General features: G+C 57.5%; 1 protein-coding gene across 1 annotated transcript in view; it reads left to right on the top strand.

Moving 5' to 3' along the window:
- The first annotated feature begins 3,661 nt into the window (after positions 1 to 3,661).
- LOC142474501 (protein scribble homolog) overlaps positions 3,662 to 26,929 on the top strand; it is a 217,753-nt gene continuing 194,485 nt past the window's right edge. Inside the window, exon 1 of the mRNA XM_075580871.1 lies at positions 3,662 to 3,695. Within this exon, the coding sequence (XP_075436986.1) occupies positions 3,662 to 3,695 (34 nt within the window). The remainder of the gene's footprint in view (positions 3,696 to 26,929) is intronic.

Consider the following 26,929-nt stretch of genomic DNA (forward strand, 5'->3'; position numbering starts at 1 on the left):
GCGATTCTTCCCCTGGCAGCCCTCACTCGTGCGCTGGGGAGGTACGTGCGCTGGGGAGGTACGTGCGCTGGGGAGGTACGTGCGCTGGGGAGGTACGTGCGCTGGGGAGGTACGTGCGCTGGGGAGGTACGTGCGCTGGGGAGGTACGTGAGCTGGGGAGGTACGTGCGCTGGGGAGGTACGTGCGCTGGGGAGGTACGTGCGCTGGGGAGGTACGTGCGCTGGGGAGGTACGTGAGCTGGGGAGGTACGTGCGCTGGGGAGGTACGTGAGCTGGGGAGGTACGTGCGCTGGGGAGGTACGTGCGCTGGGGAGGTACGTGCGCTGGGGAGGTACGTGCGCTGGGGAGGTACGTGAGCTGGGGAGGTACGTGAGCTGGGGAGGTACGTGAGCTGGGGAGGTACGTGCGCTGGGGAGGTACGTGAGCTGGGGAGGTACGTGCGCTGGGGAGGTACGTGCGCTGGGGAGGTACGTGCGCTGGGGAGGTACGTGCGCTGGGGAGGTACGTGCGCTGGGGAGGTACGTGCGCTGGGGAGGTACGTGCGCTGGGGAGGTACGTGCGCTGGGGAGGTACGTGCGCTGGGGAGGTACGTGCGCTGGGGAGGTACGTGCGCTTGTTTCTATTAGTATTGGTTATATCAAGGGTGCGCAAAGTTTCCTATATGTGCCCCCCCTGTCTCTCCCCTCCGACTCGCGCACCCCCTCCCTACACGGCTCCAGCATCAAATGACGTCGTGGGGTCATGTGACATCACGTTTTCAATCTCCTGTATTGCTTCTATAATGCCCCATCTCAAGTGGGCCTTTGCTGGTGACACGCTATTCTCAGGGATCGCTTTTCCCGGGGATCGCTATTCTCAGGGATCGCTATTCTCAGGGATCGCTGTTCTCAGGGATCGCTATTCTCTGTGATCGCTATTCTCAGGGATCGCTATTCTCAGGGATCGCTGTTCTCAGGGATCGCTATTCTCAGGGATCGCTATTCTCAGGGATCGCTATTCTCAGGGATCGCTATTCTCAGGGATCGCTATGCTCAGGGATCGCTATTCTCAGGGATCGCTGTTCTCAGGGATCGCTGTTCTCAGGGATCGCTATTCTCAGGGATCGCTATTCTCAGGGATCGCTATGCTCAGGGATCGCTATTCTCAGGGATCGCTATTCTCAGGGATCGCTATGCTCAGTGATCGCTATGCTCAGGGATCGCTATTCCCAGGGATCGCTATTCTCAGGGATCGCTATGCTCAGGGATCGCTATGCTCAGGGATCGCTATTCTCGGGGATCGCTTTTCCCGGGGATCGCTATTCTCGGGGATCGCTTTTCCCGGGGATCGCTATTCTCGGGGATCGCTATTCTCGGGGATCGCTATGCTCAGGGATCGCTATGCTCAGGGATCGCTGTTCTCAGGGATCGCTATGCTCAGGGATCGCTATGCTCAGGGATCGCTATGCTCAGGGATCGCTATTCTCAGGGATCGCTATGCTCAGGGATCGCTATGCTCAGGGATCGCTATGCTCAGGGATCGCTGTTCTCAGGGATCGCTGTTCTCAGGGATCGCTATTCTCCGGGATCGCTATGCTCAGGGATCGCTATGCTCAGGGATCGCTATGCTGAGGGATCGCTGTTCTCAGGGATCGCTATTCCCAGGGATCGCTATTCTCAGGGATCGCTATGCTCAGGGATCGCTATTCTCAGGGATCGCTATGCTCAGGGATCGCTATGCTCAGGGATCGCTATTCTCTGGGATCGCTATTCTCAGGGATCGCTATGCTCAGGGATCGCTATGCTCAGGGATCGCTATTCTCAGGGATCGCTATTCTCAGGGATCGCTATTCTCAGGGATCGCTATTCTCAGGGATCGCTATTCTCAGGGATCGCTATTCTCTGGGATCGCTATGCTCAGGGATCGCTATTCTCAGGGATCGCTATTCTCAGGGATCGCTATTCTCAGGGATCACTATCCCGTTTCATGCACTGCATTCTTTGTCTATACTTGTCGGGTCTGGAATTTCTTAGGACCTCCCGGTGGGGAGATCCGATTTTGCTGCGGAGCTTCTATTTTGAGAACACCCGGCTGAGCACACGCTCACTCCTCTCCCTGCTGAGCACACGCCCACTACTCTCAAGGCTGAGCACACGCTCACTGTTCCTGCTGAGCAGACGCTCACTCTTCCTGCTGAGCACACGCTCACTCCTTTTCCTGCTGAGCACACGCTCACTCCTCTCCCTGCTGAGCACACGCTCACTCTTCCTGCTGAGCACACGCTCACTCTTCCTGCTGAGCACACGCTCGCTCTTCCTGCTGAGCACACGCTCACTCTTTTTCCTGCTGATCACACGCTCACTCCTCTCAAGGCTGAGCACACGCTCACTCCTCTTCTGACCAGAGAACAATCTTGGGCCATTACTGTGGGCGCTGAATATATAGGGCATGTTCCTTAACTGAAAACAATAAATGGTGATAGGACATCCTTAATACACATAACTATACAGTTAAACCTATATACAGGGACTCACAATGAGGTTCTCTAGCCGAAATCTAAGGAACCTGCTTCCCTGAACATTGGGTGTAGCTATATATACCCTTTTATTTCCCTATAGTGGCATCACTGGTCACAAGGCATACAAAGGAGGGGCTAACCATTTCTGCATAGTCACCCTAGATCAAATGAAGAGGAGGGGAGTAACCTGAGGGATCCCCCCAGTTAAGGCTGTTAACCCCTAACTAGTAGTCCTCCCAATGATCTAGATTCTCTCCTCTTCCCAGTGATCCAGGTTCTCCCATTCACCAAGTGTTCTGGATTCTCCCATCCTCCCAGTGATCTGGATTCTGTTGTCCTCCCAGTGATCTGGAATCTCCCATCCCCCCAGTGATCTGGATTCTCCCATCCTCCCAGTGATCTGGATTCTGTTGTCCTCCCAGTGATCTGGAATCTCCCATCCCCCCAGTGATCTGGATTCTCCCGTCCTCCCAGTGATCTGGATTCTTCCATCCCCCCAGTGATCTGGATTCTCCCATCCCCCCAGTGATCTGGATTCTCCCGTCCTCCCAGGGATCTTGATTCTCCCACCCCAATGATCTTGATTCTCCCGTCTCTCCAGGGATCTGGATTCTCCCATCCCCCCCAGGGATCTGGATCCTCCCCCCCCCAGGGATCTGGATTCTCCCGTCCTCCCAGTGATCTGGATTCTTCCATCCCCCCAGTGATCTGGATTCTCCCATCCCCCCAGTGATCTGGATTCTCCGGTCCTCCCAGGGATCTTGATTCTCCCACCCCAATGATCTGGATTCTCCCGTCTCTCCAGGGATCTGGATTCTCCCATCCCCCCCAGGGATCTGGATCCTCCCCCCCAGGGATCTGGATTCTCCCATCCCCCCAGTGATCTGGATTCTCTCATCCCCCCAGTGATCTGGATTCTCCCATCCCCCCAGTGATCTGGATTTCCCCCCCACCCCCCAGGGATCTGGATTCCCCCTTCCCCCCCAAGGGATCTGGATTCTCCCCCCCCCCCCAGGGATCTGGATTCTCCCATCCACCCCAGGGATCTGAATTCTCCCCCCCCCCGTGATCTGGATTCTCCCCCCCCCCTCCCAGTGATCTGGATTCTCCCGTCTTCTCTGATCTGGATTGGAACCAGCTGAATACAGGGCTGTGCGTGTGACTCATGGTGGCGTATCCCACGGGGAGAGGAAAGGAAGGCTGGTGGTGACTGGTCTGAATAACAGGACATCGCCCCAAGTCAGGGAGCGTGGGAGGATTCTTGTAAAGGTCTGGGGATCTTAACCCGTTCTCTGCCGGACAGGATGCAAATCGATGTGATGTGGTGATGGCCCGCCTGCCAGCGCAGGCCCAGTCCCACCTAACACCTTTCTAACACTAACTGAATGCCCGCCTGCCAGCGCAGGCCCAGTCCCACCTAACACCCTTTCTAACACTGTAACTGAATGCCCACCTGCCAGCGCAGGCCCAGTCCCACCTAACACGCTTTCTAACACTGTAACTGAATGCCCGCCTGCCAGCGCAGACCCAGTCCCACCTAACACCCTTTCTAACACTGTAACTGAATGCCCGCCTGCCAGCGCAGACCCAGTCCCACCTAACACCCTTTCTAACACGTAACTGAATGCCCGCCTGCCAGCCCAGGCCCAGTCCCACCTAACACCCTTTCTAACACTGTAACTGAATGCCCGCCTGCCAGCGCAGACCCAGTCCCACCTAACACCCTTTCTAACACTGTAACTGAATGCCCGCCTGCCAGCGCAGGCCCAGTCCCACCTAACACCCTTTCTAACACTGTAACTGAATGCCCGCCTGCCAGCGCAGACCCAGTCCCACCTAACACCCTTTCTAACACTGTAACTGAATGCCCGCCTGCCAGCGCAGACCCAGTCCCACCTAACACCCTTTCTAACACGTAACTGAATGCCCGCCTGCCAGCGCAGACCCAGTCCCACCTAACACCCTTTCTAACACTGTAACTGAATGCCCGCCTGCCAGCGCAGACCCAGTCCCACCTAACACCCTTTCTAACACGTAATTGAATGCCCGCCTGCCAGTGCAGGCCCAGTCCCACCTAACACCCTTTCTAACACGGTAACTGAATGCCCGCCTGCCAGCGCAGGCCCAGTCCCACCTAACACCCTTTCTAACACTGTAACTGAATGCCCGCCTGCCAGCGCAGGCCCAGTCCCACCTAACACCCTTTCTAACACTGTAACTGAATGCCCGCCTGCCAGCGCAGGCCCAGTCCCACCTAACACCCTTTCTAACACTGTAACTGAATGCCCGCCTGCCAGCGCAGACCCAGTCCCACCTAACACCCTTTCTAACACTGTAACTGAATGCCCGCCTGCCAGCGCAGGCCCAGTCCCACCTAACACCCTTTCTAACACTGTAACTGAATGCCCGCCTGCCAGCGCAGGCCCAGTCCCACCTAACACCCTTTCTAACACTGTAACTGAATGCCCGCCTGCCAGCGCAGGCCCAGTCCCACCTAACACCCTTTCTAACACGTAACTGAATGCCCGCCTGCCAGCGCAGACCCAGTCCCACCTAACACCCTTTCTAACACTGTAACTGAATGCCCGCCTGCCAGCGCAGGCCCAGTCCCACCTAACACCCTTTCTAACACGGTAACTGAATGCCCGCCTGCCAGCGCAGGCCCAGTCCCACCTAACACCCTTTCTAACACTGTAACTGAATGCCCGCCTGCCAGCGCAGGCCCAGTCCCACCTAACACCCTTTCTAACACGGTAACTGAATGCCCGCCTGCCAGCGCAGACCCAGTCCCACCTAACACCCTTTCTAACACTGTAACTGAATGCCCGCCTGCCAGCGCAGGCCCAGTCCCACCTAACACCCTTTCTAACACGTAACTGAATGCCCGCCTGCCAGCGCAGACCCAGTCCCACCTAACACCCTATCTAACACGTAACTGAATGCCCGCCTGCCAGCGCAGACCCAGTCCCACCTAACACCCTTTCTAACACTGTAACTGAATGTCCGCCTGCCAGCGCAGGCCCAGTCCCACCTAACACCCTTTCTAACACTGTAACTGAATGCCCGCCTGCCAGCGCAGACCCAGTCCCACCTAACACCCTTTCTAACACTGTAACTGAATGCCCGCCTGCCAGCGCAGACCCAGTCCCACCTAACACCCTTTCTAACACTGTAACTGAATGCCCGCCTGCCAGCGCAGACCCAGTCCCATCTAACACCCTTTCTAACACTGTAACTGAATGCCCGCCTGCCAGCGCAGACCCAGTCCCACCTAACACCCTTTCTAACACTGTAACTGAATGCCCGCCTGCCAGCGCAGGCCCAGTCCCACCTAACACCCTTTCTAACACTGTAACTGAATGCCCGCCTGCCAGTGCAGACCCAGTCCCACCTAACACCCTTTCTAACACTGTAACTGAATGCCCGCTTGCCAGCGCAGACCCAGTCCCACCTAACACCCTTTCTAACACGTAACTGAATGCCCGCCTGCCAGCGCAGGCCCAGTCCCACCTAACACCCTTTCTAACACTGTAACTGAATGCCCGCCTGCCAGCGCAGACCCAGTCCCACCTAACACCCTTTCTAACACTGTAACTGAATGCCCGCCTGCCAGCGCAGGCCCAGTCCCACCTAACACCCTTTCTAACACTGTAACTGAATGCCCGCCTGCCAGCGCAGACCCAGTCCCACCTAACACCCTTTCTAACACTGTAACTGAATGCCCGCCTGCCAGCCCAGGCCCAGTCTCACCTAACACCCTTTCTAACACTGTAACTGAATGCCTGCCTGCCAGCGCAGGCCCAGTCCCACCTAACACCCTTTCTAACACGGTAACTGAATGCCCGCCTGCCAGCGCAGACCCAGTCCCACCTAACACCCTTTCTAACACTGTAACTGAATGCCCGCCTGCCAGCGCAGACCCAGTCCCACCTAACACCCTTTCTAACACTGTAACTGAATGCCCGCCTGCCAGCGCAGACCCAGTCCCACCTAACACCCTTTCTAACACTGTAACTGAATGCCCGCCTGCCAGCGCAGGCCCAGTCCCACCTAACACCCTTTCTAACACTGTAACTGAATGCCCGCCTGCCAGCGCAGGCCCAGTCCCACCTAACACCCTTTCTAACACTGTAACTGAATGCCCGCCTGCCAGCGCAGACCCAGTCCCACCTAACACCCTTTCTAACACTGTAACTGAATGCCCGCCTGCCAGCGCAGGCCCAGTCCCACCTAACACCCTTTCTAACACGTAACTGAATGCCCGCCTGCCAGCGCAGACCCAGTCCCACCTAACACCCTTTCTAACACTGTAACTGAATGCCCGCCTGCCAGCGCAGGCCCAGTCCCACCTAACACCCTTTCTAACACGTAACTGAATGCCCGCCTGCCAGCGCAGACCCAGTCCCACCTAACACCCTTTCTAACACGTAACTGAATGCCCGCCTGCCAGCGCAGGCCCAGTCCCACCTAACACCCTTTCTAACACTGTAACTGAATGCCCGCCTGCCAGCGCAGGCCCAGTCCCACCTAACACCCTTTCTAATAACACGTAACTGAATGCCCGCCTGCCAGCGCAGGCCCAGTCCCACCTAACACCCTTTCTAACACTGTAACTGAATGCCCGCCTGCCAGCCCAGGCCCAGTCTCACCTAACACCCTTTCTAACACTGTAACTGAATGCCTGCCTGCCAGCGCAGGCCCAGTCCCACCTAACACCCTTTCTAACACTGTAACTGAATGCCCGCCTGCCAGCGCAGACCCAGTCCCACCTAACACCCTTTCTAACACTGTAACTGAATGCCCGCCTGCCAGCGCAGACCCAGTCCCACCTAACACCCTTTCTAACACTGTAACTGAATGCCCGCCTGCCAGCGCAGGCCCAGTCCCACCTAACTCCCTTTCTAACACGGTAACTGAAAGCCCGCCTGCCAGCGCAGACCCAGTCCCACCTAACTCCCTTTCTAACACGTAACTGGATGCCCGCCTGCCAGCGCAGGCCCAGTCCCACCTAACACCCTTTCTAATAACACGTAACTGAATGCCCGCCTGCCAGCGCAGGCCCAGTCCCACCTAACACCCTTTCTAACACTGTAACTGAATGCCCGCCTGCCAGCGCAGGCCCAGTCCCACCTAACACCCTTTCTAACACTGTAACTGAATGCCCGCCTGCCAGCGCAGGCCCTGTCCCACCTAACACCCTTTCTAACACGTAACTGAATGCACGCCTGCCAGCGCAGACCCAGTCCCACCTAACACCCTTTCTAACACTGTAACTGAATGCCCGCCTGCCAGCGCAGACCCAGTCCCACCTAACACCCTTTCTAACACGGTAACTGAATGCCCGCCTGCCAGCGCAGGCACAGTCCCACCTTACACCCTTTCTAACACGTAACTGAATGCCCGCCTGCCAGCGCAGACCCAGTCCCACCTAACACCCTTTCTAACACGTAACTGAATGCCCGCCTGCCAGCGCAGGCCCAGTCCCACCTAACACCCTTTCTAACACGTAACTGAATGCCCGCCTGCCAGCGCAGGCCCAGTCCCACCTAACACCCTTTCTAACACTGTAACTGAATGCCCGCCTGCCAGCGCAGGCCCAGTCCCACCTAACACCCTATCTAACACGTAACTGAATGCCCGCCTGCCAGCGCAGACCCAGTCCCACCTAACACCCTTTCTAACACTGTAACTGAATGTCCGCCTGCCAGCGCAGGCCCAGTCCCACCTAACACCCTTTCTAACACTGTAACTGAATGCCCGCCTGCCAGCGCAGACCCAGTCCCACCTAACACCCTTTCTAACACTGTAACTGAATGCCCGCCTGCCAGCGCAGACCCAGTCCCATCTAACACCCTTTCTAACACTGTAACTGAATGCCCGCCTGCCAGCGCAGACCCAGTCCCACCTAACACCCTTTCTAACACTGTAACTGAATGCCCGCCTGCCAGCGCAGACCCAGTCCCATCTAACACCCTTTCTAACACTGTAACTGAATGCCCGCCTGCCAGCGCAGGCCCAGTCCCACCTAACACCCTTTCTAACACTGTAACTGAATGCCCGCCTGCCAGCGCAGACCCAGTCCCATCTAACACCCTTTCTAACACTGTAACTGAATGCCCGCCTGCCAGCGCAGACCCAGTCCCACCTAACACCCTTTCTAACACTGTAACTGAATGCCCGCCTGCCAGCGCAGACCCAGTCCCATCTAACACCCTTTCTAACACTGTAACTGAATGCCCGCCTGCCAGCGCAGACCCAGTCCCACCTAACACCCTTTCTAACACTGTAACTGAATGCCCGCCTGCCAGCGCAGACCCAGTCCCATCTAACACCCTTTCTAACACTGTAACTGAATGCCCGCCTGCCAGCACAGGCCCAGTCCCACCTAACACCCTTTCTAACACTGTAACTGAATGCCCGCCTGCCAGCGCAGGCCCAGTCCCACGTAACACCCTTTCTAACACGTAACTGAATGCCCGCCTGCCAGCGCAGGCCCAGTCCCACCTAACACCCTTTCTAACACGTAACTGAATGCCCGCCTGCCAGCGCAGGCCCAGTCCCACCTAACACCCTATCTAACACGTAACTGAATGCCCGCCTGCCAGCGCAGACCCAGTCCCACCTAACACCCTTTCTAACACTGTAACTGAATGCCCGCCTGCCAGCGCAGGCCCAGTCCCACCTAACACCCTTTCTAACACTGTAACTGAATGCCCGCCTGCCAGCGCAGACCCAGTCCCACCTAACTCTCTTTCTAATACTGTAACTGAATGCCCGCCTGCCAGCCCAGGCCCAGTCCCACCTAACACCCTTTCTAACACGTAACTGAATGCCCGCCTGCCAGCGCAGGCCCAGTCCCACCTAACACCCTTTCTAACACGTAACTGAATGCCCGCCTGCCAGCGCAGGCCCAGTCCCACCTAACACCCTTTCTAACACGTAACTGAATGCCCGCCTGCCAGCGCAGACCCAGTCCCACCTAACACCCTTTCTAACACTGTAACTGAATGCCCGCCTGCCAGCGCAGGCCCAGTCCCACCTAACACCCTTTCTAACACTGTAACTGAATGCCCGCCTGCCAGCGCAGGCCCAGTCCCACCTAACACCCTTTCTAACACGGTAACTGAATGCCCGCCTGCCAGCGCAGACCCAGTCCCACCTAACACCCTTTCTAACACGTAACTGAATGCCCGCCTGCCAGCGCAGGCCCAGTCCCACCTAACACCCTTTATAACACGGTAACTGAATGCCTGCCTGCCAGCGCAGACCCAGTCCCACCTAACACCCTTTCTAACACTGTAACTGAATGCCTGCCTGCCAGCGCAGGCCCAGTCCCACCTAACACCCTTTCTAACACTGTAACTGAATGCCCGCCTGCCAGCGCAGGCCCAGTGCCACCTAACACCCTTTCTAACACTGTAACTGAATGCCTGCCTGCCAGCGCAGGCCCAGTCCCACCTAACTCCCTTTCTAACACTGTAACTGAATGCCCGCCTGCCAGCGCAGGCCCAGTCCCACCTAACACCCTTTCTAACACTGTAACTGAATGCCCGCCTGCCAGCGCAGGCCCAGTCCCACCTAACTCCCTTTCTAACACGTAACTGAATGCCCGCCTGCCAGCGCAGACCCAGTCCCACCTAACACCCTTTCTAACACGTAACTGAATGCCCGCCTGCCAGCGCAGACCCAGTCCCACCTAACACCCTTTCTAACACTGTAACTGAATGCCCGCCTGCCAGCGCAGGCCCAGTCCCACCTAACACCCTTTCTAACACTGTAACTGAATGCCCGCCTGCCAGCGCAGGCCCAGTCCCACCTAACACCCTTTCTAACACGGTAACTGAATGCCCGCCTGCCAGCGCAGACCCAGTCCCACCTAACTCCCTTTCTAACACTGTAACTGAATGCCCGCCTGCCAGCGCAGGCCCAGTCCCACCTAACACCCTTTCTAACACGGTAACTGAATGCCCGCCTGCCAGCGCAGGCCCAGTCCCACCTAACACCCTTTCTAACACGTAACTGAATGCCCGCCTGCCAGCGCAGGCCCAGTCCCACCTAACACCCTTTCTAACACTGTAACTGAATGCCCGCCTGCCAGCGCAGACCCAGTCCCACCTAACACCCTTTCTAACACGTAACTGAATGCCCGCCTGCCAGCGCAGACCCAGTGCCACCTAACACCCTTTCTAAGACTGTAACTGAATGCCCACCTGCCAGCGCAGGCCCAGTCCCACCTAACACCCTTTCTAACACTGTAACTGAATGCCCGCCTGCCAGCGCAGACCCAGTCCCACCTAACACCCTTTCTAACACGTAACTGAATGCCCGCCTGCCAGCGCAGGCCCAGTCCCACCTAACACCCTTTCTAACACTGTAACTGAATGCCCGCCTGCCAGCGCAGGCCCAGTCCCACCTAACACCCTTTCTAACACTGTAACTGAATGCCCGCCTGCCAGCGCAGACCCAGTCCCACCTAACACCCTTTCTAACACGTAACTGAATGCCCGCCTGCCAGCGCAGGCCCAGTCCCACCTAACACCCTTTCTAACACTGTAACTGAATGCCCGCCTGCCAGCGCAGACCCAGTCCCACCTAACACCCTTTCTAACACGTAACTGAATGCCCGCCTGCCAGCGCAGACCCAGTCCCACCTAACACCCTTTCTAACACTGTAACTGAATGCCCGCCTGCCAGCGCAGACCCAGTCCCACCTAACACGCTTTCTAAGACTGTAACTGAATGCCCGCCTGCCAGCGCAGGCCCAGTCCCACCTAACACCCTTTCTAACACTGTAACTGAATGCCCGCCTGCCAGCGCAGACCCAGTCCCACCTAACTCCCTTTCTAACACTGTAACTGAATGCCCGCCTGCCAGCGCAGGCCGAGTCCCACCTAACACCCTTTCTAACACTGTAACTGAATGCCCGCCTGCCAGCGCAGGCCCAGTCCCACCTAACACCCTTTCTAACACTGTAACTGAATGCCCGCCTGCCAGCGCAGGCCCAGTCCCACCTAACACCCTTTCTAACACTGTAACTGAATGCCCGCCTGCCAGCGCAGACCCAGTCCCACCTAACACCCTTTCTAACACGTAACTGAATGCCCGCCTGCCAGCGCAGGCCCAGTCCCACCTAACACCCTTTCTAACACTGTAACTGAATGCCCGCCTGCCAGCGCAGACCCAGTCCCACCTAACACCCTTTCTAACACGTAACTGAATGCCCGCCTGCCAGCGCAGACCCAGTCCCACCTAACACCCTTTCTAACACTGTAACTGAATGCCCGCCTGCCAGCGCAGACCCAGTCCCACCTAACACGCTTTCTAAGACTGTAACTGAATGCCCGCCTGCCAGCGCAGGCCCAGTCCCACCTAACACCCTTTCTAACACTGTAACTGAATGCCCGCCTGCCAGCGCAGACCCAGTCCCACCTAACTCCCTTTCTAACACTGTAACTGAATGCCCGCCTGTCAGCGCAGACCCAGTCCCACCTAACACCCTTTCTAACACTGTAACTGAATGCCCGCCTGCCAGCGCAGACCCAGTCCCACCTAACACCCTTTCTAACACGGTAACTGAATGCCCGCCTGCCAGCGCAGGCCCAGTCCCACCTAACACCCTTTCTAACACGTAACGGAATGCCCGCCTGCCAGCGCAGGCCCAGTCCCACCTAACACCCTTTCTAACACTGTAACTGAATGCCCGCCTGCCAGCGCAGGCCCAGTCCCTCCTAACACCCTTTCTAACACTGTAACTGAATGCCCGCCTGCCAGCGCAGACCCAGTCCCACCTAACACCCTTTCTAACACTTTAACTGAATGCCCGCCTGCCAGCGCAGACCCAGTCCCACCTAACACCCTTTCTAACACGTAACTGAATGCCCGCCTGCCAGCGTCAGGCCCAGTCCCACCTAACACCCTTTCTAACACTGTAACTGAATGCCCGCCTGCCAGCGCAGACCCAGTCCCACCTAACACCCTTTCAAACACTGTAACTGAATGCCCGCCTGCCAGCGCAGGCCCAGTCCCACCTAACACCCTTTCTAACACTGTAACTGAATGCCCGCCTGCCAGCGCAGACCCAGTCCCACCTAACACCCTTTCTAACACTGTAACTGAATGCCCGCCTGCCAGCCCAGGCCCAGTCTCACCTAACACCCTTTCTAACACTGTAACTGAATGCCCGCCTGCCAGCGCAGGACCAGTCCCACCTAACACCCTTTCTAACACTGTAACTGAATGCACGCCTGCCAGCGCAGGCCCAGTCCCACCTAACACCCTTTCTAACACTGTAACTGAATGCCCGCCTGCCAGCGCAGACCCAGTCCCACCTAACACCCTTTCTAACACTGTAACTGAATGCCCGCCTGCCAGCGCAGACCCAGTCCCACCTAACACCCTTTCTAACACTGTAACTGAATGCCCGCCTGCCAGCGCAGGCCCAGTCCCACCTAACACCCTTTCTAACACGTAACTGAATGCCCGCCTGCCAGCGCAGACCCAGTCCCACCTAACACCCTTTCTAACACGTAACTGAATGCCCGCCTGCCAGCGCAGGCCCAGTCCCACCTAACACCCTTTCTAACACTGTAACTGAATGCCCGCCTGCCAGCGCAGGCCCAGTCCCACCTAACACCCTTTCTAACACGTAACTGAATGCCCGCCTGCCAGCGCAGGCCCAGTCCCACCTAACTCCCTTTCTAACACGTAACTGAATGCCCGCCTGCCAGCGCAGGCCCAGTCCCACCTAACTCCCTTTCTAACACTGTAACTGAATGCCCGCCTGCCAGCGCAGACCCAGTCCCACCTAACACCCTTTCTAACACGTAACTGAATGCCCGCCTGCCAGCGAAGACCCAGTCGCACCTAACACCCTTTCTAACACGTAACTGAATGCCCGCCTGCCAGCGCAGGCCCAGTCCCACCTAACACCCTTTCTAACACGGTAACTGAATGCCCGCCTGCCAGCGCAGGCCCAGTCCCACCTAACACCCTTTCTAACACGGTAACTGAATGCCCGCCTGCCAGCGCAGGCCCAGTCCCACCTAACACCCTTTCTAACACTGTAACTGAATGCCCGCCTGCCAGCGCAGGCCAGTCCCACCTAACTCCCTTTCTAACACGGTAACTGAATGCCCGCCTGCCAGCGCAGACCCAGTTCCACCTAACACCCTTTCTAACACTGTAACTGAATGCCCGCCTGCCAGCGCAGGCCCAGTCCCACCTAACACCCTTTCTAACACTGTAACTGAATGCCCGCCTGCCAGCGCAGGCCCAGTCCCACCTAACACCCTTTCTAACACTGTAACTGAATGCCCGCCTGCCAGCGCAGGCCCAGTCCCACCTAACACCCTTTCTAACACTGTAACTGAATGCCCGCCTGCCAGCGCAGACCCAGTCCCACCTAACACCCTTTCTAACACTGTAACTGAATGCCCGCCTGCCAGCGCAGACCCAGTCCCACCTAACACCCTTTCTAACACTGTAACTGAATGCCCGCCTGCCAGCGCAGGCCCAGTCCCACCTAACTCCCTTTCTAACACGGTAACTGAATGCCCGCCTGCCAGCGCAGACCCAGTCCCACCTAACACCCTTTCTAACACGTAACTGGATGCCCGCCTGCCAGCGCAGGCCCAGTCCCACCTAACACACTTTCTAATAACACGTAACTGAATGCCCGCCTGCCAGCGCAGACCCAGTCCCACCTAACAAACTTTCTAACACTGTAACTGAATGCCCGCCTGCCAGCGCAGGCCCAGTACCACCTAACACCCTTTCTAACACTGTAACTGAATGCCCGCCTGCCAGCGCAGGCCCAGTCCCACCTAACACCCTTTCTAACACTGTAACTGAATGCCCGCCTGCCAGCGCAGACCCAGTCCCACCTAACACCCTTTCTAACACGTAACTGGATGCCCGCCTGCCAGCGCAGGCCCAGTCCCACCTAACACCCTTTAACACGTAACTGAATGCCCGCCTGCCAGCGCAGGCCCAGTCCCACCTAACACCCTTTCTAACACGGTAACTGAATGCCCGCCTGCCAGCGCAGGCCCAGTCCCACCTAACACCCTTTCTAACACTGTAACTGAATGCCCGCCTGCCAGCGCAGACCCAGTCCCACCTAACACCCTTTCTAACACGTAACTGAATGCCCGCCTGCCAGCGCAGACCCAGTCCCACCTAACACCCTTTCTAACACTGTAACTGAATGCCCGCCTGCCAGCGCAGGCACAGTCCCACCTAACACCCTTTCTAACACTGTAACTGAATGCCCGCCTGCCAGCGCAGGCCCAGTCCCACCTAACACCCTTTCTAACACTGTAACTGAATGCCCGCCTGCCAGCGCAGACCCAGTCCCACCTAACACCCTTTCTAACACTGTAACTGAATGCCCGCCTGCCAGCGCAGGCACAGTCCCACCTAACACCCTTTCTAACACTGTAACTGAATGCCCGCCTGCCAGCGCAGGCCCAGTCTCACCTAACACCCTTTCTAACACTGTAACTGAATGCCCGCCTGCCAGCGCAGACCCAGTCCCACCTAACACCTTTCTAACACTGTAACTGAATGCCCGTCTGCCAGCGCAGACCCAGTCCCACCTAACACCCTTTCTAACACTGTAACTGAATGCCCGCCTGCCAGCGCAGGCCCAGTCCCACCTAACACCCTTTCTAACACTGTAACTGAATGCCCGCCTGCCAGCGCAGACCCAGTCCCACCTAACACCCTTTCTAACACGTAACTGAATGCCCGCCTGCCAGCGCAGGCCCAGTCCCACCTAACACCCTTTCTAACACTGTAACTGAATGCCCGCCTGCCAGCGCAGGCCCAGTCCCACCTAACACCCTTTCTAACACGTAACTGAATGCCCGCCTGCCAGCGCAGGCCCAGTCCCACCTAACACCCTTTCTAACACTGTAACTGAATGCCCGCCTGCCAGCGCAGGCCCAGTCCCACCTAACACCCTTTCTAACACTGTAACTGAATGCCCGCCTGCCAGCGCAGACCCAGTCCCACCTAACACCCTTTCTAACACTGTAACTGAATGCCCGCCTGCCAGAGCAGGCCCAGTCCCACCTAACACCCTTTTTAACACTGTAACTGAATGCCCGCCTGCCAGCGCAGACCCAGTCCCACCTAACACCCTTTCTAACACGTAACTGAATGCCCGCCTGCCAGCGCAGACCCAGTCCCACCTAACACCCTTTCTAACACGTAACTGAATGCCCGCCTGCCAGCGCAGGCCCAGTCCCACCTAACACCCTTTCTAACACGTAACTGAATGCCCGCCTGCCAGCGCAGGCCCAGTCCCACCTAACACCCTTTCTAACACGTAACTGAATGCCCGCCTGCCAGCGCAGGCCCAGTCCCACCTAACACCCTTTCTAACACGGTAACTGAATGCCCGCCTGCCAGCGCAGGCCCAGTCCCACCTAACACCCTTTCTAACACGTAACTGAATGCCCGCCTGCCAGCGCAGACCCAGTCCCACCTAACACCCTTTCTAACACGTAACTGAATGCCCGCCTGCCAGCGCAGACCCAGTCCCACCTAACACCCTTTCTAACACGTAACTGAATGCCCGCCTGCCAGCGCAGGCCCAGTCCCACCTAACTCCCTTTCTAACACTGTAACTGAATGCCCGCCTGCCAGCGCAGGCCCAGTCCCACCTAACACCCTTTCTAACACTGTAACTGAATGCCCGCCTGCCAGCGCAGGCCCAGTCCCACCTAACACCCTTTCTAACACGTAACTGAATGCCCGCCTGCCAGCGCAGACCCAGTCCCACCTAACACCCTTTCTAACACATAACTGAATGCCCGCCTGCCAGCGCAGGCCCAGTCCCACCTAACTCTCTTTCTAATACTGTAACTGAATGCCCGCCTGCCAGCCCAGGCCCAGTCCCACCTAACACCCTTTCTAACACGTAACTGAATGCCCGCCTGCCAGCGCAGGCCCAGTCCCACCTAACACCCTTTCTAACACGTAACTGAATGCCCGCCTGCCAGCGCAGGCCCAGTCCCACCTAACACCCTTTCTAACACTGTAACTGAATGCCCGCCTGCCAGCGCAGGCCCAGTCCCACCTAACACCCTTTCTAACACTGTAACTGAATGCCCGCCTGCCAGCGCAGGCCCAGTCCCACCTAACACCCTTTCTAACACTGTAACTGAATGCCCGCCTGCCAGCGCAGGCCCAGTCCCACCTAACACAATTTCTAACACGTAACTGAATGCCCGCCTGCCAGCGCAGACCCAGTCCCACCTAACACCCTTTCTAACACATAACTGAATGCCCGCCTGCCAGCGCAGGCCCAGTCCCACCTAACTCTCTTTCTAATACTGTAACTGAATGCCCGCCTGCCAGCCCAGGCCCAGTCCCACCTAACACCCTTTCTAACACGTAACTGAATGCCCGCCTGCCAGCGCAGGCCCAGTCCCACCTAACACCCTTTCTAACACGTAACTGAATGCCCGCCTACCAGCGCAGGCCCAGTCCCACCTAACACCCTTTCTAACACTGTAACTGAATGCCCGCCTGCCAGCGCAGGCCCAGTCCCACCTAACACCCTTTCTAACACTGTAACTGAATGCCCGCCTGCCAGCGCAGGCCCAGTCCCACCTAACACCCTTTCTAACACTGTAACTGAATGCCCGCCTGCCAGCGCAGGCCCAGTCCCACCTAACACCCTTTCTAACACGTAACTGAATGCCCGCCTGCCAGCGCAGACCCAGTCCCACCTAACACCCTTTCTAACACATAACTGAATGCCCGCCTGCCAGCGCAGGCCCAGTCCCACCTAACTCTCTTTCTAATACTGTAACTGAATGCCCGCCTGCCAGCCCAGGCCCAGTCCCACCTAACACCCTTTCTAACACGTAACTGAATGCCCGCCTGCCAGCGCAGGCCCAGTCCCACCTAACTCCCTTTCTAACACTGTAACTGAATGCCCGCCTGCCAGCGCAGGCCCAGTCCCACCTAACACCCTTTCTAACACTGTAACTGAATGCCCGCCTGCCAGCGCAGGCCCAGTCCCACCTAACACCCTTTCTAACACGTAACTGAATGCCCGCCTGCCAGCGCAGACCCAGTCCCACCTAACACCCTTTCTAACACTGTAACTGAATGCCCGCCTGCCAGCGCAGGCCCAGTCCCACCTAACACCCTTTCTAACACTGTAACTGAATGCCCGCCTGCCAGCGCAGACCCAGTTCCACCTAACACCCTTTCTAACACTGTAACTGAATGCCCGCCTGCCAGCGCAGGCCCAGTCCCACCTAACACCCTTTCTAACACTGTAACTGAATGCCCGCCTGCCAGCGCAGGCCCAGTCCCACCTAACACCCTTTCTAACACGTAACTGAATGCCCGCCTGCCAGCGCAGACCCAGTCCCACCTAACACCCTTTCTAACACATAACTGAATGCCCGCCTGCCAGCGCAGGCCCAGTCCCACCTAACTCTCTTTATAATACTGTAACTGAATGCCCGCCTGCCAGCCCAGGCCCAGTCCCACCTAACACCCTTTCTAACACGTAACTGAATGCCCGCCTGCCAGCGCAGGCCCAGTCCCACCTAACACCCTTTCTAACACGTAACTGAATGCCCGCCTGCCAGCGCAGGCCCAGTCCCACCTAACACCCTTTCTAACACTGTAACTGAATGCCCGCCTGCCAGCGCAGGCCCAGTCCCACCTAACACCCTTTCTAACACTGTAACTGAATGCCCGCCTGCCAGCGCAGGCCCAGTCCCACCTAACACCCTTTCTAACACTGTAACTGAATGCCCGCCTGCCAGCGCAGGCCCAGTCCCACCTAACACCCTTTCTAACACGTAACTGAATGCCCGCCTGCCAGCGCAGACCCAGTCCCACCTAACACCCTTTCTAACACATAACTGAATGCCCGCCTGCCAGCGCAGGCCCAGTCCCACCTAACTCTCTTTCTAATACTGTAACTGAATGCCCGCCTGCCAGCCCAGGCCCAGTCCCACCTAACACCCTTTCTAACACGTAACTGAATGCCCGCCTGCCAGCGCAGGCCCAGTCCCACCTAACACCCTTTCTAACACGTAACTGAATGCCCGCCTGCCAGCGCAGGCCCAGTCCCACCTAACACCCTTTCTAACACTGTAACTGAATGCCCGCCTGCCAGCGCAGACCCAGTCCCACCTAACACCCTTTCTAACACTGTAACTGAATGCCCGCCTGCCAGCGCAGGCCCAGTCCCACCTGACACCCTTTCTAACACTGTAACTGAATGCCCGCCTGCCAGCGCAGACCCAGTCCCACCTAACACCCTTTCTAACACGGTAACTGAATGCCCGCCTGCCAGCGCAGGCCCAGTCCCACCTAACACCCTTTCTAACACGTAACTGAATGCCCGCCTGCCAGCGCAGACCCAGTCCCACCTAACACCCTTTCTAACACGTAACTGAATGCCCGCCTGCCAGCGCAGACCCAGTCCCACCTAACACCCTTTCTAACACGTAACTGAATGCCCGCCTGCCAGCGCAGGCCCAGTCCCACCTAACTCCCTTTCTAACACTGTAACTGAATGCCCGCCTGCCAGCGCAGGCCCAGTCCCACCTAACACCCTTTCTAACACTGTAACTGAATGCCCGCCTGCCAGCGCAGGCCCAGTCCCACCTAACACCCTTTCTAACACTGTAACTGAATGCCCGCCTGCCAGCGCAGGCCCAGTCCCACCTAACACCCTTTCTAACACTGTAACTGAATGCCCGCCTGCCAGCGCAGACCCAGTTCCACCTAACACCCTTTCTAACACTGTAACTGAATGCCCGCCTGCCAGCGCAGGCCCAGTCCCACCTAACACCCTTTCTAACACTGTAACTGAATGCCCGCCTGCCAGCGCAGGCCCAGTCCCACCTAACACCCTTTCTAACACGTAACTGAATGCCCGCCTGCCAGCGCAGACCCAGTCCCACCTAACACCCTTTCTAACACATAACTGAATGCCCGCCTGCCAGCGCAGGCCCAGTCCCACCTAACTCTCTTTCTAATACTGTAACTGAATGCCCGCCTGCCAGCCCAGGCCCAGTCCCACCTAACAACCTTTCTAACACGTAACTGAATGCCCGCCTGCCAGCGCAGGCCCAGTCCCACCTAACACCCTTTCTAACACGTAACTGAATGCCCGCCTGCCAGCGCAGGCCCAGTCCCACCTAACACCCTTTCTAACACTGTAACTGAATGCCCGCCTGCCAGCGCAGGCCCAGTCCCACCTAACACCCTTTCTAACACTGTAACTGAATGCCCGCCTGCCAGCGCAGGCCCAGTCCCACCTAACACCCTTTCTAACACTGTAACTGAATGCCCGCCTGCCAGCGCAGGCCCAGTCCCACCTAACACCCTTTCTAACACGTAACTGAATGCCCGCCTGCCAGCGCAGACCCAGTCCCACCTAACACCCTTTCTAACACATAACTGAATGCCCGCCTGCCAGCGCAGGCCCAGTCCCACCTAACTCTCTTTCTAATACTGTAACTGAATGCCCGCCTGCCAGCCCAGGCCCAGTCCCACCTAACACCCTTTCTAACACGTAACTGAATGCCCGCCTGCCAGCGCAGGCCCAGTCCCACCTAACACCCTTTCTAACACGTAACTGAATGCCCGCCTGCCAGCGCAGGCCCAGTCCCACCTAACACCCTTTCTAACACTGTAACTGAATGCCCGCCTGCCAGCGCAGACCCAGTCCCACCTAACACCCTTTCTAACACATAACTGAATGCCCGCCTGCCAGCGCAGGCCCAGTCCCACCTAACTCTCTTTCTAATACTGTAACTGAATGCCCGCCTGCCAGCCCAGGCCCAGTCCCACCTAACACCCTTTCTAACACGTAACTGAATGCCCGCCTGCCAGCGCAGGCCCAGTCCCACCTAACACCCTTTCTAACACGTAACTGAATGCCCGCCTGCCAGCGCAGACCCAGTCCCACCTAACACCCTTTCTAACACATAACTGAATGCCCGCCTGCCAGCGCAGGCCCAGTCCCACCTAACTCTCTTTCTAATACTGTAACTGAATGCCCGCCTGCCAGCCCAGGCCCAGTCCCACCTAACACCCTTTCTAACACGTAACTGAATGCCCGCCTGCCAGCGCAGGCCCAGTCCCACCTAACTCTCTTTCTAATACTGTAACTGAATGCCCGCCTGCCAGCCCAGGCCCAGTCCCACCTAACACCCTTTCTAACACGTAACTGAATGCCCGCCTGCCAGCGCAGGCCCAGTCCCACCTAACACCCTTTCTAACACGTAACTGAATGCCCGCCTGCCAGCGCAGGCCCAGTCCCACCTAACACCCTTTCTAACACTGTAACTGAATGCCCGCCTGCCAGCGCAGACCCAGTCCCACCTAACACCCTTTCTAACACTGTAACTGAATGCCCGCCTGCCAGCGCAGACCCAGTCCCACCTAACACCCTTTCAACACTGTAACTGAATGCCCGCCTGCCAGCGCAGACCCAGTCCCGCCTAACACCCTTTCTAACACTGTAACTGAATGCCCGCCTGCCAGCGCAGGCCCAGTCCCACCTGACACCCTTTCTAACACTGTAACTGAATGCCCACCTGCCAGCGCAGACCCAGTCCCACCTAACACCCTTTCTAACACTGTAACTGAATGCCCGCCTGCCAGCGCAGACCCAGTCCCACCTAACTCCCTTTCTAACACTGTAACTGAATGCCCGCCTGCCAGCGCAGGCCCAGTCCCACCTAACACCCTTTCTAACACTGTAACTGAATGCCCGCCTGCCAGCGCAGACCCAGTCCCACCTAACACCCTTTCTAACACTGTAACTGAATGCCCGCCTGCCAGCGCAGGCACAGTCCCACCTTACACCCTTTCTAACAGTGTAACTGAATGCCTGCCTGCCAGCGCAGACCCAGTCCCACCTAACACCCTTTCTAACACTGTAACTGAATGCCTGCCTGCCAGCGCAGACCCAGTCCCACCTAACACCCTTTCTAACACTGTAACTGAATGCCCGCCTGCCAGCGCAGGCCCAGTCCCACCTAACACCCTTTCTAACACTGTAACTGAATGCCCGCCTGCCAGCGCAGGCCCAGTCCCACCTAACACACTTTCTAACACGTAACTGAATGCCCGCCTGCCAGCGCAGGCCCAGTCCCACCTAACACCCTTTCTAACACTGTAACTGAATGCCCGCCTGCCAGCGCAGGCCCAGTCCCACCTAACACCCTTTCTAACACTGTAACTGAATGCCCGCCTGCCAGCGCAGGCCCAGTCCCACCTAACACCCTTTCTAACACTGTAACTGAATGCCCGCCTGCCAGCGCAGACCCAGTCCCACCTAACACCCTTTCTAACACTGTAACTGAATGTCCGCCTGCCAGCGCAGGCCCAGTCCCACCTAACACCCTTTCTAACACTGTAACTGAATGCCCGCCTGCCAGCGCAGGCCCAGTCCCACCTAACACCCTATCTAACATGTAACTGATTGCCCGCCTGCCAGCGCAGACCCAGTCCCACCTAACACCCTTTCTAACACTGTAACTGAATGCCCGCCTGCCAGCGCAGGCCCAGTCCCACCTAACACCCTTTCTAACATGTAACTGATTGCCCGCCTGCCAGCGCAGACCCAGTCCCACCTAACACCCTTTCTAACACTGTAACTGAATGCCCGCCTGCCAGCGCAGACCCAGTCCCACCTAACACCCTTTCTAACACTGTAACTGAATGCCCGCCTGCCAGCGCAGGCCCAGTCCCACCTAACACCCTTTCTAACACTGTAACTGAATGCCCGCCTGCCAGCGCAGGCCCAGTCCCACCTAACACCCTTTCTAACACTGTAACTGAATGCCCGCCTGCCAGGGCAGACCCAGTCCCACCTAACACCCTTTCTAACACGTAACTGAATGCCCGCCTGCCAGCGCAGGCCCAGTCCCACCTAACACCCTTTCTAACACTGTAACTGAATGCCCGCCTGCCAGCGCAGACCCAGTCCCACCTAACACCCTTTCTAACACTGTAACTGAATGCCCGCCTGCCAGCGCAGGCCCAGTCCCACCTAACACCCTTTCTAACACTGTAACTGAATGCCCGCCTGCCAGCGCAGGCCCAGTCCCATCTAACACCCTTTCTAACACTGTAACTGAATGCCCGCCTGCCAGCGCAGGCCCAGTCCCACCTAACACCCTTTCTAACACTGTAACTGAATGCCCGCCTGCCAGCGCAGACCCAGTCCCACCTAACACCCTTTCTAACACGTAACTGAATGCCCGCCTGCCAGCGCAGACCCAGTCCCACCTAACACCCTTTCTAACACTGTAACTGAATGCCCGCCTGCCAGCGCAGGCCCAGTCCCATCTAACACCCTTTCTAACACTGTAACTGAATGCCCGCCTGCCATCGCAGGCCCAGTCCCACCTAACACCCTTTCTAACATGTAACTGAATGCCCGCCTGCCAGCGCAGGCCCAGTCCCACCTACCACCCTTTCTAACACTGTAACTGGATGCCCGCCTGCCAGCGCAGGCCCAGTCCCACCTAACACCCTTTCTAACACGTAACTGAATGCCCGCCTGCCAGCGCAGGCCCAGTCCCACCTAACACCCTTTCTAACACTGTAACTGAATGCCCGCCTGCCAGCGCAGACCCAGTCCCACCTAACACCCTTTCTAACACTGTAACTGAATGCCCGCCTGCCAGCGCAGGCCCAGTCCCACCTGACACCCTTTCTAACACTGTAACTGAATGCCCGCCTGCCAGCGCAGACCCAGTCCCACCTAACACCCTTTCTAACACGGTAACTGAATGCCCGCCTGCCAGCGCAGACCCAGTCCCACCTAACACCCTTTCTAACACTGTAACTGAATGCCCGCCTGCCAGCGCAGGCCCAGTCCCATATAACACCCTTTCTAACACTGTAACTGAATGCCCGCCTGCCATCGCAGGCCCAGTCCCACCTAACACCCTTTCTAACATGTAACTGAATGCCCGCCTGCCAGCGCAGGCCCAGTCCCACCTACCACCCTTTCTAACACTGTAACTGGATGCCCGCCTGCCAGCGCAGACCCAGTCCCACCTAACACCCTTTCTAACACTGTAACTGAATGCCCGCCTGCCAGCGCAGGCCCAGTCCCACCTGACACCCTTTCTAACACTGTAACTGAATGCCCGCCTGCCAGCGCAGACCCAGTCCCACCTAACACCCTTTCTAACACTGTAACTGAATGCCCGCCTGCCAGCGCAGACCCAGTCCCACCTAACACCCTTTCTAACACTGTAACTGAATGCCCGCCTGCCAGCGCAGGCCCAGTCCCACCTGACACCCTTTCTAACACTGTAACTGAATGCCCGCCTGCCAGCGCAGACCCAGTCCCACCTAACACCCTTTCTAACACGGTAACTGAATGCCCGCCTGCCAGCGCAGGCCCAGTCCCACCTAACACCCTTTCTAACACGTAACTGAATGCCCGCCTGCCAGCGCAGACCCAGTCCCACCTAACACCCTTTCTAACACATAACTGAATGCCCGCCTGCCAGCGCAGGCCCAGTCCCACCTAACTCTCTTTCTAATACTGTAACTGAATGCCCGCCTGCCAGCCCAGGCCCAGTCCCACCTAACACCCTTTCTAACACGTAACTGAATGCCCGCCTGCCAGCGCAGGCCCAGTCCCACCTAACACCCTTTCTAACACGTAACTGAATGCCCGCCTGCCAGCGCAGGCCCAGTCCCACCTAACACCCTTTCTAACACTGTAACTGAATGCCCGCCTGCCAGCGCAGACCCAGTCCCACCTAACACCCTTTCTAACACTGTAACTGAATGCCCGCCTGCCAGCGCAGGCCCAGTCCCACCTGACACCCTTTCTAACACTGTAACTGAATGCCCGCCTGCCAGCGCAGACCCAGTCCCACCTAACACCCTTTCTAACACGGTAACTGAATGCCCGCCTGCCAGCGCAGGCCCAGTCCCACCTAACACCCTTTCTAACACGTAACTGAATGCCCGCCTGCCAGCGCAGACCCAGTCCCACCTAACACCCTTTCTAACACGTAACTGAATGCCCGCCTGCCAGCGCAGACCCAGTCCCACCTAACACCCTTTCTAACACGTAACTGAATGCCCGCCTGCCAGCGCAGGCCCAGTCCCACCTAACTCCCTTTCTAACACTGTAACTGAATGCCCGCCTGCCAGCGCAGGCCCAGTCCCACCTAACACCCTTTCTAACACTGTAACTGAATGCCCGCCTGCCAGCGCAGGCCCAGTCCCACCTAACACCCTTTCTAACACTGTAACTGAATGCCCGCCTGCCAGCGCAGGCCCAGTCCCACCTAACACCCTTTCTAACACTGTAACTGAATGCCCGCCTGCCAGCGCAGACCCAGTTCCACCTAACACCCTTTCTAACACTGTAACTGAATGCCCGCATGCCAGCGCAGGCCCAGTCCCACCTAACACCCTTTCTAACACTGTAACTGAATGCCCGCCTGCCAGCGCAGGCCCAGTCCCACCTAACACCCTTTCTAACACGTAACTGAATGCCCGCCTGCCAGCGCAGACCCAGTCCCACCTAACACCCTTTCTAACACATAACTGAATGCCCGCCTGCCAGCGCAGGCCCAGTCCCACCTAACTCTCTTTCTAATACTGTAACTGAATGCCCGCCTGCCAGCCCAGGCCCAGTCCCACCTAACACCCTTTCTAACACGTAACTGAATGCCCGCCTGCCAGCGCAGGCCCAGTCCCACCTAACACCCTTTCTAACACGTAACTGAATGCCCGCCTGCCAGCGCAGGCCCAGTCCCACCTAACACCCTTTCTAACACTGTAACTGAATGCCCGCCTGCCAGCGCAGGCCCAGTCCCACCTAACACCCTTTCTAACACTGTAACTGAATGCCCGCCTGCCAGCGCAGGCCCAGTCCCACCTAACACCCTTTCTAACACTGTAACTGAATGCCCGCCTGCCAGCGCAGGCCCAGTCCCACCTAACACCCTTTCTAACACGTAACTGAATGCCCGCCTGCCAGCGCAGACCCAGTCCCACCTAACACCCTTTCTAACACATAACTGAATGCCCGCCTGCCAGCGCAGGCCCAGTCCCACCTAACTCTCTTTCTAATACTGTAACTGAATGCCCGCCTGCCAGCCCAGGCCCAGTCCCACCTAACACCCTTTCTAACACGTAACTGAATGCCCGCCTGCCAGCGCAGGCCCAGTCCCACCTAACACCCTTTCTAACACGTAACTGAATGCCCGCCTGCCAGCGCAGGCCCAGTCCCACCTAACACCCTTTCTAACACTGTAACTGAATGCCCGCCTGCCAGCGCAGACCCAGTCCCACCTAACACCCTTTCTAACACATAACTGAATGCCCGCCTGCCAGCGCAGGCCCAGTCCCACCTAACTCTCTTTCTAATACTGTAACTGAATGCCCGCCTGCCAGCCCAGGCCCAGTCCCACCTAACACCCTTTCTAACACGTAACTGAATGCCCGCCTGCCAGCGCAGGCCCAGTCCCACCTAACACCCTTTCTAACACGTAACTGAATGCCCGCCTGCCAGCGCAGACCCAGTCCCACCTAACACCCTTTCTAACACATAACTGAATGCCCGCCTGCCAGCGCAGGCCCAGTCCCACCTAACTCTCTTTCTAATACTGTAACTGAATGCCCGCCTGCCAGCCCAGGCCCAGTCCCACCTAACACCCTTTCTAACACGTAACTGAATGCCCGCCTGCCAGCGCAGGCCCAGTCCCACCTAACACCCTTTCTAACACGTAACTGAATGCCCGCCTGCCAGCGCAGGCCCAGTCCCACCTAACACCCTTTCTAACACTGTAACTGAATGCCCGCCTGCCAGCGCAGACCCAGTCCCACCTAACACCCTTTCTAACACTGTAACTGAATGCCCGCCTGCCAGCGCAGACCCAGTCCCACCTAACACCCTTTCAACACTGTAACTGAATGCCCGCCTGCCAGCGCAGACCCAGTCCCGCCTAACACCCTTTCTAACACTGTAACTGAATGCCCGCCTGCCAGCGCAGGCCCAGTCCCACCTGACACCCTTTCTAACACTGTAACTGAATGCCCGCCTGCCAGCGCAGACCCAGTCCCACCTAACACCCTTTCTAACACTGTAACTGAATGCCCGCCTGCCAGCGCAGACCCAGTCCCACCTAACTCCCTTTCTAACACTGTAACTGAATGCCCGCCTGCCAGCGCAGGCCCAGTCCCACCTAACACCCTTTCTAACACTGTAACTGAATGCCCGCCTGCCAGCGCAGACCCAGTCCCACCTAACACCCTTTCTAACACTGTAACTGAATGCCCGCCTGCCAGCGCAGGCACAGTCCCACCTTACACCCTTTCTAACAGTGTAACTGAATGCCTGCCTGCCAGCGCAGACCCAGTCCCACCTAACACCCTTTCTAACACTGTAACTGAATGCCTG

Source organism: Ascaphus truei, chromosome 2 (genome assembly GCF_040206685.1).
Source record: "Ascaphus truei isolate aAscTru1 chromosome 2, aAscTru1.hap1, whole genome shotgun sequence".
NCBI classification, from domain to species: Eukaryota; Metazoa; Chordata; class Amphibia; order Anura; family Ascaphidae; genus Ascaphus; species Ascaphus truei.